The sequence below is a fragment of the Balaenoptera ricei genome, chromosome 19 (assembly GCF_028023285.1).
Source record: "Balaenoptera ricei isolate mBalRic1 chromosome 19, mBalRic1.hap2, whole genome shotgun sequence".
NCBI lineage: Eukaryota > Metazoa > Chordata > Mammalia > Artiodactyla > Balaenopteridae > Balaenoptera > Balaenoptera ricei.
This window is the reverse complement of record NC_082657.1, coordinates 8,163,240-8,180,141: the sequence shown is the minus strand read 5'-3', so window position 1 is coordinate 8,180,141 and position 16,902 is coordinate 8,163,240. Positions and strand designations below refer to the sequence as shown.

The 16,902-nt window shown below is 47.7% G+C and overlaps 1 protein-coding gene across 4 annotated transcripts in view; it reads right to left on the bottom strand.

Annotated features, from left to right (window-relative positions):
• The window catches only part of LIG1 (DNA ligase 1), a 39,867-nt gene that overhangs the window by 21,410 nt on the left and 1,555 nt on the right, over window positions 1-16,902 (bottom strand). For 2 of the 4 annotated variants that reach the window (XM_059903693.1, XM_059903696.1), the window contains exons 1-6: window positions 13,600-13,617; window positions 8,172-8,245; window positions 5,886-5,975; window positions 3,307-3,445; window positions 2,208-2,334; window positions 290-391 (exon numbers count right to left, since the gene is read on the bottom strand). In XM_059903693.1, coding sequence (XP_059759676.1) covers window positions 290-391; window positions 2,208-2,334; window positions 3,307-3,445; window positions 5,886-5,975; window positions 8,172-8,245; window positions 13,600-13,614 — 547 coding nt within the window. In that variant the 5' untranslated portion in view covers window positions 13,615-13,617. Of the gene's footprint in view, window positions 1-289; window positions 392-2,207; window positions 2,335-3,306; window positions 3,446-5,885; window positions 5,976-8,171; window positions 8,246-13,599; window positions 13,618-16,902 lie in introns of those variants that run through there. The other 2 variants (XM_059903694.1, XM_059903695.1) reach the window with 2 other exon arrangements.

The following is a 16,902-nucleotide window of genomic DNA, read 5'->3' as shown; positions in this document are numbered from 1 at the left end:
CATATGAGAAACATAGAAATAGAAGAGAAAAATGAGAAACTGTATATGAATTCATACTGAATTAAGATGGCCAAACGAATGTATTCCAGAATGTTTTCATGACAAAATTCCCCAGGTGGGGCTGTGGGATTCTGACGGACTCGTGTGGGTTCTTGGACAGAGGTGTCAAATCAGTGGGGTCCTCACACCCTGCGCTCTCAGACAGGCCCCCGATCACACACACACACACACACACACACACACACACACACACAGAGTCAGTCCCCACCCCCCAACCCCAGGGCCTCACCTTCTTCCTCCTCCTCCTTCTTCTTCTTGGCTCCCCTGTCCTCGTCCTTGCCCTGCTCTTGCAGGACATCCTGAAATGTCCGTTTGGAAAGCTGCTTCCGGGCTGGGAAGGCAAAGGGCTCAGTGTGGCCTCCTTGCCGGCCTGCCTGCCCCACGCCAGTGAGCTCAGACCCCGCGATGATGGGGCCCTGAGAAGGCTCTGGGCCCCTGCCCCCCTCCGCCTGCCCACAGCCACGGCTCCTGTGCAGGCCTCTGCTGCTTCCTGGCTGTGTGACCCCGAGCAGGTTCCTGAATCTTAGGAGCCAGCAGCCACCCTCCTCTCTGCCTCACCTCTCGCCACACACTATCCTCAAACCCTCCCTGCTCCCCAAATCGCATCTTATTGCCCAGAGACACCGAGGTGTATGGGATTCCCCCACGTGCCGTGCTGTTCCCGCCTCGAGGCCTTTGCACGGGCTGTCTTGGCTGCAACACTTTCCAACCGCCCTTTCTCAGCACAGCCAACCCTAACCCATTTTCCAAGACTCAGGCCAGATGGCACCTCCTCTGGGCCACCTCAATCCGGAGCTCCCCTCGCGTCCGGCGTTACCACTATTTTTCCTTATACCGGCACCATCAGTGGAAATATACAGTGAGCCACGTACATCATCTTTAACTTTCTAGTGGCTACACTGAGAAAAGGAAAAAGAACCAGGAGAACTGTTTGAATAATATCGTTTACTTAACCCGATAAATCCAAAATATGATGATTCCAACATGTTTTGAATATTAAAAGAAATGAGTAACATTCTTTTTTCTATGCTAAGTCTTCAAAATCCGATGCACTTACAAGCACATCTCAATTGGACACTAAATTTTCATCAGAAATACTCGATGTGTCTAGATTTCATGGAATTTACCGTTGACAAAGTAGCTTCAAATATCCAAGTTGATCAAATTATTGCAAGGCTTCAATAATTGAAACTAGAGTCAGCTTTCCAATTCAAATTGAATTAAAGTAGCATTAAAAATTCAATTCCTCTACTGTACAGCACAGGGAACTCTACTCAATACTCTGTAATGACCTACGCAGGAAAAGAGTCTAAAAACGAGTGAATATACGTATATGTATAACTGACTCACTTTGCTGTACAGCAGAAACTAACAATACTGTAAATCAATTATACTCCAATAAGAATTTTAAAAAAAAATTTAGTTCCTCAATCACCATGGTTCAGGGTCTCAGCAGGCCGTATCACCCTGCATCATGTGGGGGTCTCTCCCCTGTCCCTCCCCTGTGCAAAAATCTTCCCAACCCCCCTGGGGACAGAGGCGCCACTCCTCAGGCGGGCTTTCCAAGGACCTTCGCTAGTCTCATTGCTCGTTGCACCCAACCCCGCGCTCTGAGCACCAACACACCTAGCCATCAGCGCCCCCAAGGCCTTTTCCACTCACACGCCCCCAGCCTAGAACCCTCTCCCCTCCTCAGTCCCTGCTCACTCCTCTTCTGTCCCTCAGGGCTCAGCTTGGTTGAGCTCTCTTCTAGAAGTCTCCCTCGAGTCAGGGGCCCTCCCCTGGGCTCCCACAGTGAGCTGTGTGGCCTCCAGCACTGCACACAGCGCGGTGACAATAGCCGACATTTACTGAGCGCTTGCTGCAGGCTGGGCCCAGTTCCAAGCCCTTACACGTATTCACTTTTAATCCTCCCAGCATCTCTGGGTGGGAGGTACTGTAATTATCATTCGTTTTACGGATAAAGCCCAGAGAAGGGAAGTCATTTGCCCAAGGTCACACAGCCAGTGGACAGCCAGTGGATGGTGGAGCCGTGCTCTTAACCACAACGCTAAGATCGGAGCTGTCACGAGGATGGCTGAATGATGCGGAAATCCAAGCGCGGACAAAGACAGGCAACTGAGAGGGCGAGGCCAGGGGGTCCTTACCCGTGCGACGCTTCGGGATCCCTGATGGGGAGACGGCCGTGGGAGAGGTGCTGGGGTGGGAAGGGCTGCTCTCAGGCGGTGTGCCAGGACTGGGAGGGGAGACTTGTGGGGAATCTGGAGCAGGCTTCTGGAAGGGGAGAGAAAGAGCAATTCCTGAGTGAGAGAAGGGAGGGAGCACCCAGCTATGTCATTTTCCAAACACTTGAGAGTACAGAGGGACTCAGCCCCGCTTAGGCCTCATCCCTTCTTACCTGGGCCATCCCTCCACCATCCTGCATAGTTTCATGGTCCCAGACTGTCCCTATCATGGACCCCAATAAAAATTCTTTTTTTTCTCAAGTAACAGAATCTTTGATTTTTAGCTAGGCATAATACAGCCCAACTAAAAACTATACTTCCCAGGATCCCTTGCAGCTAGGTGTGCTCAGGAGTCCGAGGACTACACTTCCCAGGGTCCCATGGTTCAAATAACATTCACCTAAAGGGAAGTGGAGTGCCCTGCTCTTCCCACTGGCTCAATGTGGGCATTTACTTGGACAAGGGCACCTAGGGATGGCAAGCAACAGTAGAGCTGGCAGCGCCAGGGGGTTTCAGCAGGGGGGGAGACAGGATCTCACTTCACCATCGACAGACTGAGAAATGCTGCACTTCAGACGTTACCCTCAGAGCAGCCAACAGGCATGAAATGACTTAAATGAGAGGAGCAAGTGAGCCGATGCATTTGAAGATAGAAAGCCCTCCCGCAACAGGAGAGACTGGACGGATTTCCGAGCCCTTCCTCTGTAGCAGGCGTTCTTCTCCGATCCGTATGTGAACAGACTCGCTGCACCTTCACGGCCACCCTACGAGGCGAGGGCCACCTATAGGGAGCTGCTCGTTCCAGCTGAGGCTGCCCAGGCGTCCCAGGCCAGGGAGCCGAGCCCAGCCCCAGGGCAGAGGCGGGGTTAGGAGCACAGAAACCAGGGCGGACCACTCAACTCCTCCACCCCCTGGGGCAGCATCTCCAGAATTCTCCTGAGCAGCCACTGCACTCAGCTCCAAAGGCCAATGGGAATGATGGTTTCTTCTGGTAAACGTGGGCAGGCTGCTGGGGCCCTACCTGGCTTTTGGGGGGCTTGGGGGCTTCCTCCTCCTCCTCCTCCCCTTCGCTGCCCAGGACCCGGGCCGCCTTCCTCCCTGGCCTCTTCACTGGAGAGTCGCCCTCAGGTTCCACTCTATTCCGCTCCTTCAGCGCCACCCTGGAGGATGAGAAAATGGAGGTGTTTTTCCAGCAGATAGAGTGGGGACACTACTCCCAAATTCTCCAGCCCCTTCATTATGTTTCATTCCCTTGCCTTTCAAGCATGCAATGAACATTTTCTAGGGGCCTCCTCAGCATATACTCTTAATCACCCATCCACCCATCCTGCTCTCTGGAGGCCTCCTGTGTGCCCACCCTGTGATGGGTGAAGCTGAGGAGCACGTGAAGTCCCTACTGAGGGCGGAGACTGGCCTCCAACATCCCTTTGCAGACGCTCTTTCAGTCATATAAGCCCCTGAGTCCCCTAGGTACGGACTACATTTCCCAGCCTCCCCTGCAGCCAGGTATGGCCATGTGATGAGTTCTGGCCAATAGGATGTTGACGCCTGCAACCTGCTCCTGACTGCTTGTCCTCACTGCTCTCTTATCCCTAGAACTTTGACTTGCTGACCCCCTTTGACAATGCAGATGAGGGCAGGACAGAGCAGAGAGAGAGGGAGAGAAAGAACCTGGGTCCCGGGACCACCAACTGGTACAGAGTCGCCTAGCTGCCCCAAACTGCTTAAACAGCTCAGAATCTTTCAAGTGAGAAAGAGGCAATGCTAACTTTAACCAAGTCACCGTGACTTTGGTTACTGGTAAAGCAGCCCAACGACTCCCCTGACACCAGCTCTGAGGCACTCCCAGTCTGGTGAGGAGCACAGACACAGCTGTCAAAATACAGCCAATATGCTTGCTGATGGAGGTCACTTACGGAGCTGAGAACACAGCTGATTCCTACCGGTTTCTGCACTCAGAGAGCTCGCGGTCTGGACAAAGACCAAGATACACACAAACACCTCCCTACTCAGGTCAATGACGGCACGCTCTTGTCACGGAACATTAAAGGGAATAAAGTGAGTTTAAATGAAGTGCACGGCTCTAAGACATTTTTTTGTGGGGAGAGAAAGCAGACTGTCAAATCTGCGAGAGGAGTTGCTGTTGATTTTATTCACTGCTAAACCCACAGGGTCTAGGTGCCCGGCACATAGTAGATTCTCAGTAGATATTTGTTGACTAAATGAATCTATACAGTATGAGTCCATGAATGTAAAAGATACATGAATGTTTGCCCATATGTACCTGCAACTTGCATACAGAATAATTCTGCTTTTCCTATTTAAAAATAAAGATGTGTATTACTATCTGTTGTATGTCAGGCATGTGCCAGCTACTTGAGATATAACAGTGACCAAAATGAGAGCCCCTGCCATCCAATATATAAGTGTGAGAAACACTTATTCATTCAACAATTATCTACTGAGCACCTACGATGTGTCATAACTAACTGTATTAGGTGCACGTATGTTTTTATGCATAGAAAAAAGGTATGGAAGGATATACCTCAAATTGGTAATAGTAGTTTCTCTGGAGAGTAAACAGTGGAAGCACTTCAAATTTGTATTTACCTACTTCTGAGCTGATGTATTAATAATTACCATGTGTAATTCCACATGTGGGTATCTATGCTAGAAAAAAAAATCTGCATGTGTGCCCAAGAAGTCACACATACAGACTAAATTGCAGCATGGATTGTTTCAGCCAAAAAGTGGAAACAACCTAAATATCCATCGGTAGCGGGATGTTAAATAATTTCTACAGTACATCCATAAAATGGAACACAAAGCAGAGGGTAAAAGGGATCCGATGGTCCTTTGTCTTCAGGAGTGGAAAAAATCTCTAAGTCATACTGTCACTGAAGAAAGCAAGTTCAGGAACCATATACACAGTATGATCTCTATTTTTCAAGACATTAAAACATGTCACAGAAAATAAAACCACATATAATAAGTGTGTATATATAGCAGTGCAAACACAAAAGGGGCGGATCTAAAAGTCGAGAGTGTTGATAAATTATGACCTGATTCTTACCACTTACTGAGCGTCTTTTATGAACCAGGCACTGTTCTATAAGTTGTTAGTGTGTTAATGCATCAAATCCACACAGAAAGCCTGATATAGATCATGATACCCTGCTACCCGTGAGGAAACTGGGGTACAGGAAGTGAAGTTACTTGCCCAGGTTCCCAGACTGGGGATGTGAGCTAAATCTACCCTGAGTGCATGCTTTGGAAAGCTGACCGGTCCAGGGGCAGGGTCTTCCCGAGAATCTGTGACAAGGACACTGGAGGAAAGAACACTGTTCTCTTCTATTTAGATGCGGCCAGTGGCAGGGTCTCCACCTCGTGGAGTCTGCTCCAGAATGAAGTCAAGACACTGGGACGGAGCCCTGAAGACAACTCTGAGGCCCTGGATCCAGCTGTGCCTGAAGCTGACCCTACCTTTGGCTTGCCCAGTTTCTGGAGTCAAAACTTTCCCTGTGGGGCCCTGAGATATTCTGAGTCAGGTCCTGACTGATAAAAGGAACAGATTCACCACATCCCAGCCCCAGAACATACTTTGGAGGGGACTCTGTTTCTCTGGTGCTGTTGGATAGCTCCTTCTCTGGCTTCTTCACTTTGCCCTCTTTCGTGGGCTGGAAAAATGACCTGGAGGAGCAGAAGAGGGGGGGATAAAGAGAATGATAACAGAACCAATAACCCCTCTAACACACACCACATTCCACAGCTTCCGATGCCCGTCCCCATCCCAGGACGCAACAGAAGACTTCAAACAACCCCCTTAGACCAATAAGGGAAACTGAGGCTTATCAGATGGAGGAGGCAACGCCCTGCTTATTCTTCTGCCCCAACTCGCCACTCACCTGAGAGACAGCACACATCCCGATTTCCATTCCACAGGGATTAACTATGCACTTACTATGTGCCAAGGCCTGTCCTTGGAAGCTAGGGGCAGGGCAACGACCCAGACACATATGCCCCTGCCCTGGAGGGGCTGACACTCTAGTGGGGTAGGCAGACATTAGCAAGTAGCTAAATATAAAACATCCAAGGGCGTTACGTGCTCTGAAAATGATAAAGGTGCCCTCCCCTCTACCTGAGCCTGGCTAGGCTGAGTGGCTTGCCCCAGAGAGCAGAGTACTGAGAGGGGAAAAACAGGGGTTTGATGGCGCAGGGACCTGGCCAGGCGAGGAAGGTTAGCATTGCCTACGATGTCTTGGGGACGTCGTGCACCCCCAATATGAGGCAATGAGAGGGCACCTCACCTCAGTGCCCAAAACCCCAGGCTAATTATAAGAGTATCGGACAAACCAAACCAGGGGTAAGGCTACAGGTGTCATGACAAAGAAAGCCTGAGAAACTGTCACCCAGAGGAGGCATGACAGCTAAATGCAACATGGCTCCAAATCAGATCCTGGAACAGAAAAGAACATTAACAGATAAACTGGTGAAATGCAAATGAAGTCTGGAGCTTAGTTAACAGGAGTGTATCGCTGTTGGTTCCTTATTGTGACCAATGGACCACAGTGATGTAGTGTCAACAATGGAAACAGGGTGAAGGGTATACAGGGACTCTCTGTACTATCTTTACAACTTCTTGGTACGTCTAAAATAATTCCAAAATTAAAAGTTTACTTAATCTTTAAAAAATAAAATAGGGACTTCCCCGATGGTCCAGTGGTTAACATTCTGTACTCCCAATGCAGGGGGCATGGGTTTGATCCCTGGTCAGGGAACTAAGATCCCACATGCCACGCGGCACGGCCAAAAAAGGAAAAAAATAAATAAATAAATAAAGCAAGGTGACAGAAAGCAATCAAAAGTGCTATCATCCCAGGAGAGACTGTCCCCAGATTTCTCATCACCTGAGAAAAATGCAGCCTGGGATCTGTGTAAGCCACCAACTCCCAGGTCTCTGGGGGTGACATCCAGGTCTGGATCTGTCTAGAGTCCATCCCCTCCTTCTGGGAATAGCCCTCCACGTTCCTCTTGTGATGCCCGTTCCCCTACATTCTCTCAGTCCCTATGGTTCACGTGGGTCTGCCCTTTCACCCACAACCAGGGCACATGCCCCGAGCCTGGCCACTCAAGGCCCTGCATCCCTGGGGCTACGACAGTGGCTGGTTCAGGGACCGGCATGCGGCCCAAGGTGGGCCAATGAAACTTAACTCTAGATATTGTTGTGACAGCTGGGAGAGACACCACCTCTTTCCACCGGGATTGCTGACTCTAGGGTACTAAAAGCCTAAGGAAGACAGCCTGCCAGAGTGATACAACATCCAATAAAGCAGAGCTGAACGATGGAGACAGAGCCCCACTGAGAAAGTCTGGACAACTGGATCTGACTATTAAAGCCAAGTTTCCACTACACAAGCCAAAGAATTCCTTTTCTGTTTCTCCTGAAGCCAGCCTGACTGAGTACCAGGTTCCTCAAGCTGGGCATTACCGGCATTTCAGGCCACATCACTCTTCGTTGCGGAGGGCTATCCGGGGCATTGTAGGGTGTTTAGCAGCCTGCCTGGCCTTTATCCACTAGATACTAGTGGGAAATTCCCTCTCCCCCCAGGTGGTGACAACCAAAAATGTCTGTGGTTCCCTGGGGGACAAAACTGCCCCTGATTGAGAACCAGGGGTCAGGGTCTCTGAACCTTGCAACTAAAAATTTTGGTTACTACACTACCCATTTTTCCGATCCCCTTTCCCACTTTCCGTACTGTTCAACTCCTGGAAATCCCTACATGAAGACTAACCTGAGTTCTTCTAAGGTAAGGCGCAGAGTCAGAGAGGGGAGCAGAGAACTTGGAGGATGTAAGCGGGTGGCAGGGGTGTGGGGAGAGTACTTACATAATACTTCGCTGCATGATGGCGTCAGAATCCTCCCCTCCCCTCTCCTCCTCCTCTTCTCCAATGGGCAGCTCCTGAAGTAGACATCCAAATACTTGGTGAGGATACTGATTGTGCAGAGATCAAAACAGAAACTTTCACACATTGAGGTCTGGGGAAATCACCCTGAAATCTACATCACCCGACTTGAACTTTACACTCGCTGAACAGCCCATGATATGGCCTGTCAAACGTACAATGTGCAGCTGCTTTAACCAACTAAAGAAGAGAATGCATTTACCAGAAATAAAGAACGTCCACTCCGAAGATAGGCATAAATGTCTCCCTTCCTATGACAGCCGGGCTAGTAGCCCTTCAAAGACAAGGTTCCCTTCCCAGGTGCTACGGCCATACTGACTCACTGTGTCTGCATGCTAATCTTTTTTTTTCCTCTTTTTGAAACCTTGAAGGAATGTACTCCCGGTCGTGTTTGATGTACGTGCTTTGTTCCAACAAGATATAAAACTGTGCTGAAAACCATGCTTCTCTGGAGCAGTTCCTCAGAACTGAGAGGCCGTCTCCTGAACTACAGTCCTCCGTTTGGCTTGAATAAAACTCTTTTTTTTCTATTCCCATTACGGATCGTTTCTCAATTATTTACGTTTACACTTCTTTTCAGAAAGAAAAAACCCCCACAAAATCAGAAACATGAGTTTCCCCATCAAGAAGAAACTCCCGTTTCTACAGACCAAAATGATTTGCTGGTGAGATTTATTAGTGAAGAAAAGGGGTCTGAGTCAGAGAACAAGGCGCTTCCTTTACTGTAGGGAGGCTGCTTTTTGTCTAATACAATGACACACTGAAGACCAAGAGGTTTTGTTCAGTTGGGTTTTTTTTTTTTGCTAAGTTTTCAGGTTAGTGAAAAAATTTTTTGCAGTGATTATATAATATCCTAAAATGGCTGTGAGACATGGCAGTTCATTAAATCATACCCACAGGGCTAAATAAATCAGCCGTTAAGCAGTTTCTAAGGTATATTGTTAACCAAAACAAAGGGCAGACCTTCGTGGGGGGCACACCAATCTCAAAAGGGTGTGGACTGGATGATTCCATTTACATGACACTCTGCAAAGGACAAAACTCACACGGAGATGAGCAATTGCCAGGGGGTGGGGCGATGAAGGGGTAGGTAGCACAGGGAGCTCCTCTGGGGAGATGGCACAGTTCTGTACCTCACTTGTGGTGGTGCGTCCACAGATCTCCGCATGGGATCAAACTGCACAGACATAGACAGTCACACACACACAGGAGCGCATGTAAAAACTGAACAAGGGCTAGAATCCAGCTAACAGCACTGTCCAAGGCTAATTTCCTGGTTTTAATACTGGATTACACTAATATAAGGCTTCCCCGATGGTGCAGTGGTTAAGAATCTGCCTGCCAATGCAGGGGACACGGGTTCGAGCCCTGGTCCGGGAAGATCCCACATGTCGCGGAGCAACTAAGCCCGTGCGTCACAACTACTGAGCTCACGTGCCACAAGTACTGAAGCCCGTGCGCCTAGAGCCCGTGCTGCACAACAAGAGAAGCCACCACAATGAGAAGCCTGCGCACCGCAACGAAGAGTAGCCCCCGCTCGCTACTAGAGAAAGCCCGCGTGCAGCAACGAAGACCCAATGCAGCCAAAAATAAAATTAAAAATAAATTAAAAAAAAAAAAAAGATGTCATCTCTGGGGGAAGATGGGTGTACTATTTTTACAACTTCCTGTGAGCCTCTAATTATTTCAAAATAAAAAGTAAAAAACAAAACAGAATGAAGGCACTATTACTGCTATAGAAAGAAGGCCTAGATCTAGTAAGTAACATTTTAACTAATAACAATAAATAACAAAGGAAGCAGAACAGTGGGTATAATATGCTATTGATTTTGCAAGACAAGGGAAAATAAGAACATACATATTCATTAGTACTGCTTATATCAGCCAATCAGAAACTCTGGAAAGATAACCAAGAAAGCAACAGAAGTGGCTGGGGCCGACAAGGTGACGGGCTGTGAGCCGAACTGGTCACTGTGTACCTCTGTCCTGATTTTATTTTGAACCATACGCATTTATTACCTGTTCGACTTTTTTTTTAAATAGTAAATCTAAGCCCCAGATAACTTTTCTAATCCTCTTTCTCAGCCCCCCACTCCTTCCTCCTGGCTCTTCCCTCTGGCGAGGCCCTGCCCACCCCCCGCCAACAAGGGCCAGTCCCCTTGGCCCAGCTCTGAGCTGATGGGCCGCCAGGAAGCCTCCCGGGGGCACCTGCTGGAAGAGCAGCTCACTCTCCTGGCCTCTCATGGTGGTTAATTAGTACTTCTCTCATCACACTTACTGCGTCCACCCCGTGGTCCCCAGATTACATTCAGAGTTTAACTTTCCAATCAGATGTGGGGCTCTGGAGCCATGGGGCTGTGCCTGGTTCACTCCCATCTCCTCCAAAAATTTCCCAACCTTCAGACATTCTTCATACCACCTTGGCAATTTCCACCATATCTAGGTAAACCCTGAATTTTTTTTCACTGAATTATTTTTTCTGTGAAAGAATCAACTTCTTATGAACTGGGGTGCTTAGTGGGCGGTAGGCACTCTTCCAAAACTTTATATGAATTAATTCATGCAAAAGCTATTACAATTCATCATTGTCCTGATTTTACAAATGAGGTGACGGAAGCACAGAGAGGTCGAGTAACCTGCTCAAGGTCACACAGCCTAATGAGTTGCAGAGCCAGGATCCAAAGCCAGGTGTCTGGCTCCAGAGCCTGTGTCCTTAACCACTAACATTCTGAGGGTGAGGAAGGAAGGGGTCCCTCCATATTGGGATCGAGGGAGATGGAGGTGGCCCTAGATCTGGGGGCTGTTGAGATAACAACTGTACCAACGATAATGTGACCCCATACTTCCCAACCACCCACTCAAGCATTTCCAACTGTTATCCCCATGTCACCGATGAGAATAGTGAGGCACAGAAAGGTTAAATCACTTATCCTGAATCACAGCGCTCGTAAGCAGCAAACGGGGGATCCAAATTCAGACAACCTGGCTCCAGATCCTAGGCACCCTGCACTCCCATTTCCGTCACTCTCACAGACAGAACAGCATCGCTTGTCACAAATAGGAGACAGCCGCAAAAATAAAAAGAACAAAACCAGATGATTAGGTTCTAGTTAGAAGCATTGGCTGCTGGAGGCTCTGAGCCCAGACCTGCTGCTTTCTGTTTGTTCAAAGCGGTAATTAGCCAAGTGCTAGAGGGGGCTGTGAAAGGCACCCTGCACCAAAGGGAGCCTTTCTAAGACAAAGTGAAAGAGAATATAAAGGGATTAACTTTCTCCTTATGAGCGTTAGTGTTATTTAATGTCATACCCATACACCACTTCGTTTCCTTAAGTAATTCTGTTAATTTTTTTTTAAATTTTATTTATTTATGGCTGTGTTGGGTCTTCGTTTCTGTGCGAGGGCTTTCTCTAGTTGCGGCAAGCGGGGGCCACTCTTCATCGCGGTGCGCGGGCCTCTCACTATCGCGGCCTCTCTTGTTGCGGAGCACAGGCTCCAGACGCGCAGGCTCAGCAATTGCGGCTCACGGGCCCAGTTGCTACGCGGCATGTGGGATCTTCCCAGACCAGGGCTCGAACCCGTGTCCCCTGCATTGGCAGGCAGATTCTCAACCACTGTGCCACCAGGGAAGCCCTCTGTTAATTTTTTAATGTGTGAAACTCAAATCAGAAAAAGCCTTTATTGCTTAAAGAAGCATGCTGAAATAAATAGGGACAAAATGTCATGATGTCTGTAAACTAGTTCAAATATTTCAGCAAATGCCTGAAGTTTGCTTTAAAATAATTCAGGGTTTTTGGGGGGAATTAAGGAGCATATAGACGAAATAAGAATGCACATATTTTGATCATTCCTGGGGCTGGGTAATGGGTACACAGGGATTCATGACACTACTCTCCACTTTTGTGTATGTTTGAAACTTCTACAATAAACGTTAAATTTTTTTATTCAGAAAATTAGATGGTGCAAACATAGCAAAATGTTAACAGCTGTAAAATCGAGGTGGTGGCCTATTATCCTAGTTGCTCTACTTTTCTGTCTGAAAGTTTTTATGAGTCAAAGATGAAAAAGTAACCTAAAATTGTAAATAAAAATATAATTTGCGTATACAGCCCAAAGCTCAGAATTCATGAAAATCAATAAGGTAGTGAATAACCCAGCCTCCTTCCCCCCTCAAAAAGCACAAGTATTGGTATGAGTCCCTCACTTGAGAAAGTTCTAACCTATCCTGCACATGAATTATGTGTCAAAGTCAAGATCTTTTCTTCCCAACCAGCCAGGGAGCCCCTAAATTCACTTCCACACAAGGGAGAACAGAGCCTCACGCAGAAGTCACTGCAGGGCTCCCAAGGCTTTCAGTCTCTGGGACAATACAGGAAAGGAAACCCAGTCCCTGCTCTTGAAAAACCTCACGGGCCCCACTGTCAAAGATATGCAAAGTACGGGACGTGCCTGGTGGTCCAATAGTTAATGCTCCGCGCTAACAATGCAGGGAGCACAGGGTTCGATCCCTGCTGGGGGAACTAAGACGCCCACTCGCCGGCGCGGCCAAAAAAAAAAAAAAATGTGCAAAGTAAATAAGGATGAAATAGGACTCAGCGTTCCAACAAGGAGACTGGAAAAAATGAAGGAATGAACAAATTAACGAACTCGACTAAAACCCAATTTCTTGATTCGAAGCTCAGGGCTCAGGGCCCTGGCGTTAAATACCATTTATATGCTGATTTATACCTCAAACAGCCTATTTATTCTCCAACCACCACCCCTAAGTTGCCAGCCAACTTCCTTTAGGAACTCAACTCCAAAAGTTTCCCAGCCCTTCCCTAAGTCTACAAACCAGTCAATCCTCCTTCTTTTCACTTTCCCTCCGCATCACGTCCTCCCTTCCTGCTTTGACTCGCGTAGATGCCGGGGCACCATTACCGTCTTTCGTCGCTCTCTTGCTCTTAACTCCCGCCCTCCGTCTCACCGTGCAAAACCCCAAAGCTGCTGATTCCAGCCAACTTTCCACCTACCCCGTGCCTGCACCCGCAGAACGGACCTGGACTGGTCCCCAGAGGTCCTTCGGACTACGGTCCAAGTCCCTCCATTCCCCCAGACCATTCAACCCTCCTGCTCTCCCAGAACGTACTTCACACCGGCTTCTCCAGCCGCCGGCACCGCCTCCACTCTCCTCCTCGGCCGAGGAAATGGCAGCAATCGGGAGAAAGACAAGTTCCCACCACCTTATCTGCCTCCGCAACTCCGCCTGCGCGCAGGCGCTCCGACTCCCAGCTGTCGGTACTGCGACCACCCAGCCGTGCCCGCATTTAAGGCCAGACCCTCGACCTGCGCACCAGATCTTACGCCCTCTCACCTCCTCAAACCCCATGCTCCAGCACGCCTCTCCCTTCTCTCCTGCATCATCAACTTTTCTCTCTACTAGACCATCCCTATCGGTTTACAATTCTGCTGTGACTCCTCCCATCTAAACAAACAAACAAACACCCCTCTCTTGACCCCACGTGCTCCTGGCAGCTATCGCCCCATTTCTCTGCTCCCCTTTTTAGAGAAGTCATAGAAAGAACTGTCCCAAGGCACCACCTCCAGTGTCTCTCCTCCCATCCCCGCTTGAACCTTTAAGTTTCCCCACATCACTCAGCTGGACCTTGTTCATTAAGATGATTGAGGACCTCTGGGCTGCTAAATCCAAAAGTCATTTCTTGTTCCTCATCTTGGCCCATCAGCAGCATTAGAAACATCTGACTCCTTGCTCCATTGAAATTCTTCCTTCAAACCACACCCTCACCTCAGTGTCTACTATTTCCTGGATTCCTGCGATGGGTCTTAGCCACTGCGGTGAGAAGAATAAGTGCCCCCCAAAGATGTCCCCACGCTAATCCTGGACCTGTGGATATGTTACCCTATGTGGCAAGAGACTCTGCAGATGTGATTAAGCGTTCTGAGGTGGGGAGAGTACTGTGGATTATACAGGTGGGCCCAGTGTAATCACTTAAAAGTGATTACAAGTGATCCTTGTAAGTGGAAGGAGGGGCTTAGAGTCAGAGATTGGAGATGCTACCTCGCTGGCTTTGAAGATGGAGGAAGGGGCCACCAGTCAAGGAATGCAGGTGGCCTCTAAAAGCTGGAAAATGCAAGGAAACGATTTTCCCTAAAGCCCCCAGAAGGGATGTAGCCCTGCCAACACCTCGATTTTAGGGAAACCAATTTTAAACTTCTGGCCTCAGAAACTGCAGGAGAATAAAAATTTGTGCTGTTTTAAGCCACTCAGTTCCTGGTAATATGTTACAGCAGCAACAAAAAATGTAGCAACTCACTTTCTAACGGTTGCAGTGCCCAAGGCCCAATCCCTCCTCTCTGTCCTATTTACACCCACTCCGTTGGAGACCTTACCCAGTTTGATGGCTTAAACATACTCTGGGATGATGACGACCCCAAAATGTCTACCTCTAGCTGTGACTTCCCCTCTAAACTCAAGGACTCATATTTCTAGTTTTCTGTGCTATCTCCATCTGGATATCTAACCAACATCTCAGACTCAATGGGACCAAATCCAAACTCTGAGAAAAGACACACACATACACACACGCATACACTCACTTTTATCCCTCCTCCAACCAATGTTCTCCATCTCAGCATTGATAGCTTTTTTCACCCAGCTGCACAGGTCAAAAACCTTGGAGTCCACTACATACCTATTATTTAATTATCAAACAAGTGACAATACCAAGGGCTGGGGAAGATGGGGAGCAACTGGAACTCTCATATATTTCTGGTGGGAATGCAAAATGGTCCAGTCACTTTTGGAAAAGTTTGGCAGTTTCTCAAACCGTTAAGCATACATTTACCATATTGACCCAGCAATCCCACTTCTGGGTATTTACCCACTTCTGGGTATTTACCCAGTGCAATCCTATGTTCACACAAAAACCTGTAACCTAATGTTTACAACAACAGGTCTGCTTATAATCGCCAAAAACTGTAAAAAACCCGAATGTCCTTCAATGGGTGAATGGATGAACAAATTGTGGTACATCATACAATGCATTTAATTGCTGGCTAGTATTCCATTGTAGAATGTTCTAAACTGTGTTTACGCTTACTCGGCAATAAAAAGGAGTGATCTACTGATACACTACAGAAAAGGAGAGGAATCAGTGGTTGCCAGACGGAGGACTTAAAGGGAGCCCCAGAATCATTTTTAGGGGTGATGGAACGGTTCTGTACCTTGATTGTGGCGGTGGTGACATAACTCTAAATGTTTCAAATTTAAAAGAGTAAATCTTACTATATGTAATTTTTTTTATTATTAAAAAAAAAATCAATGGAGTTACCAATGATTCAGGTCCGGCTACCGCCCCCCCTGGCCTGCTCTACTGTCCCCTCCCTCTTTTTCTTAACAGCACAGAGCACAACCTGACCTTATAAATTAGAATTTGTCTCACCCTCTAGAGCAGTGCTTCAAACAGGACTTTCTGCCTGATAGAAATGTTCTCTATCCACATTGTCCAGAAAGGGAGCTCTAGCCATATGTGGCTTCTGGGCATTTGAAAGGCAGCTAGTGCGACTGAGGCACTGAGTTTTTCATTTGTTTTTAATTAACTTGAATTTTTTTTTTTTAAGATTTACTGATTGATTGATTGATTGATTGCTATGTTGGGTCTTCGTTTCTGTGCTAGGGCTTTCTCTAGTTGCGGCGAGCGGGGGCCACTCTTCATCACGGTGCGCGGGCCTCTCACTATCGTGGCCTCTCTTGTTGCTGAGCACAGGCTCCAGACGCGCAGGCTCAGTAGTTGTGGCTCATGGGCCTAGTTGCTCCGCGGCATGTGGGATCTTCCCAGACCAGGGCTCGAACCCGTGTCCCCCGCATTGGCAGGCAGATTCTCAACCACTGCGCCACCAGGGAAGCCCTAACTTGAATTTCAATAGCTACTACTATGTATAAAATAATCAACAAGGACCTACTGTATAGCACAGGGAACTCTACTCAATATTCTGTAATAATCTATATGGGAAAAGAATCTGAAAAAGAATGGATATATGTATAACTGAATCACTTTGCTGTACACCTGCAACTAACACAATATTATAAATCAGCTATACCCCAGTATAAAATAAAAATTAAATTAAAAAAATAATAAAAGTAATACCTACTCATAAAAAAAATTCAATAGCCACACGTGGCTAATGGCTACGGTATTAAGCAGTGCAGGGCTCAAATGTAAGTTCCATAAAGATAGGGATTTTGTCTATTTGTTCAAAGATACGGCCACGGGACCTAAAACAGTGCTGGCACTGAACGCACTGGCCCACACACACTCCTTTGATTACTAAACATTGGGATAACAAAAACATTACTAAAGAATTTAGGGTTTATAAGCAAGATCTTTCAAACCTGGAGACCATGGTAACAAGGGGGATGTAAAAGGGTGTTTAGGGGTGAATGGTCTGAGGATGACAGGCCAGAAGGCTCAAGTCTGCATTTCTTCTATTTAGTAAAAGCTCACGTTTCCTGACCTGTCCCCTATCCTCACCCCACTCCTGTGAAATATTTTACACCTTTCCCCTAAATATGCTACTCTCCCTCCTGCTCTGAGGTTTAAAACAACTCAGCATTCCCCCAAAAGACAACTCAGGAAGCTGAGACAGGAGAGGGCAA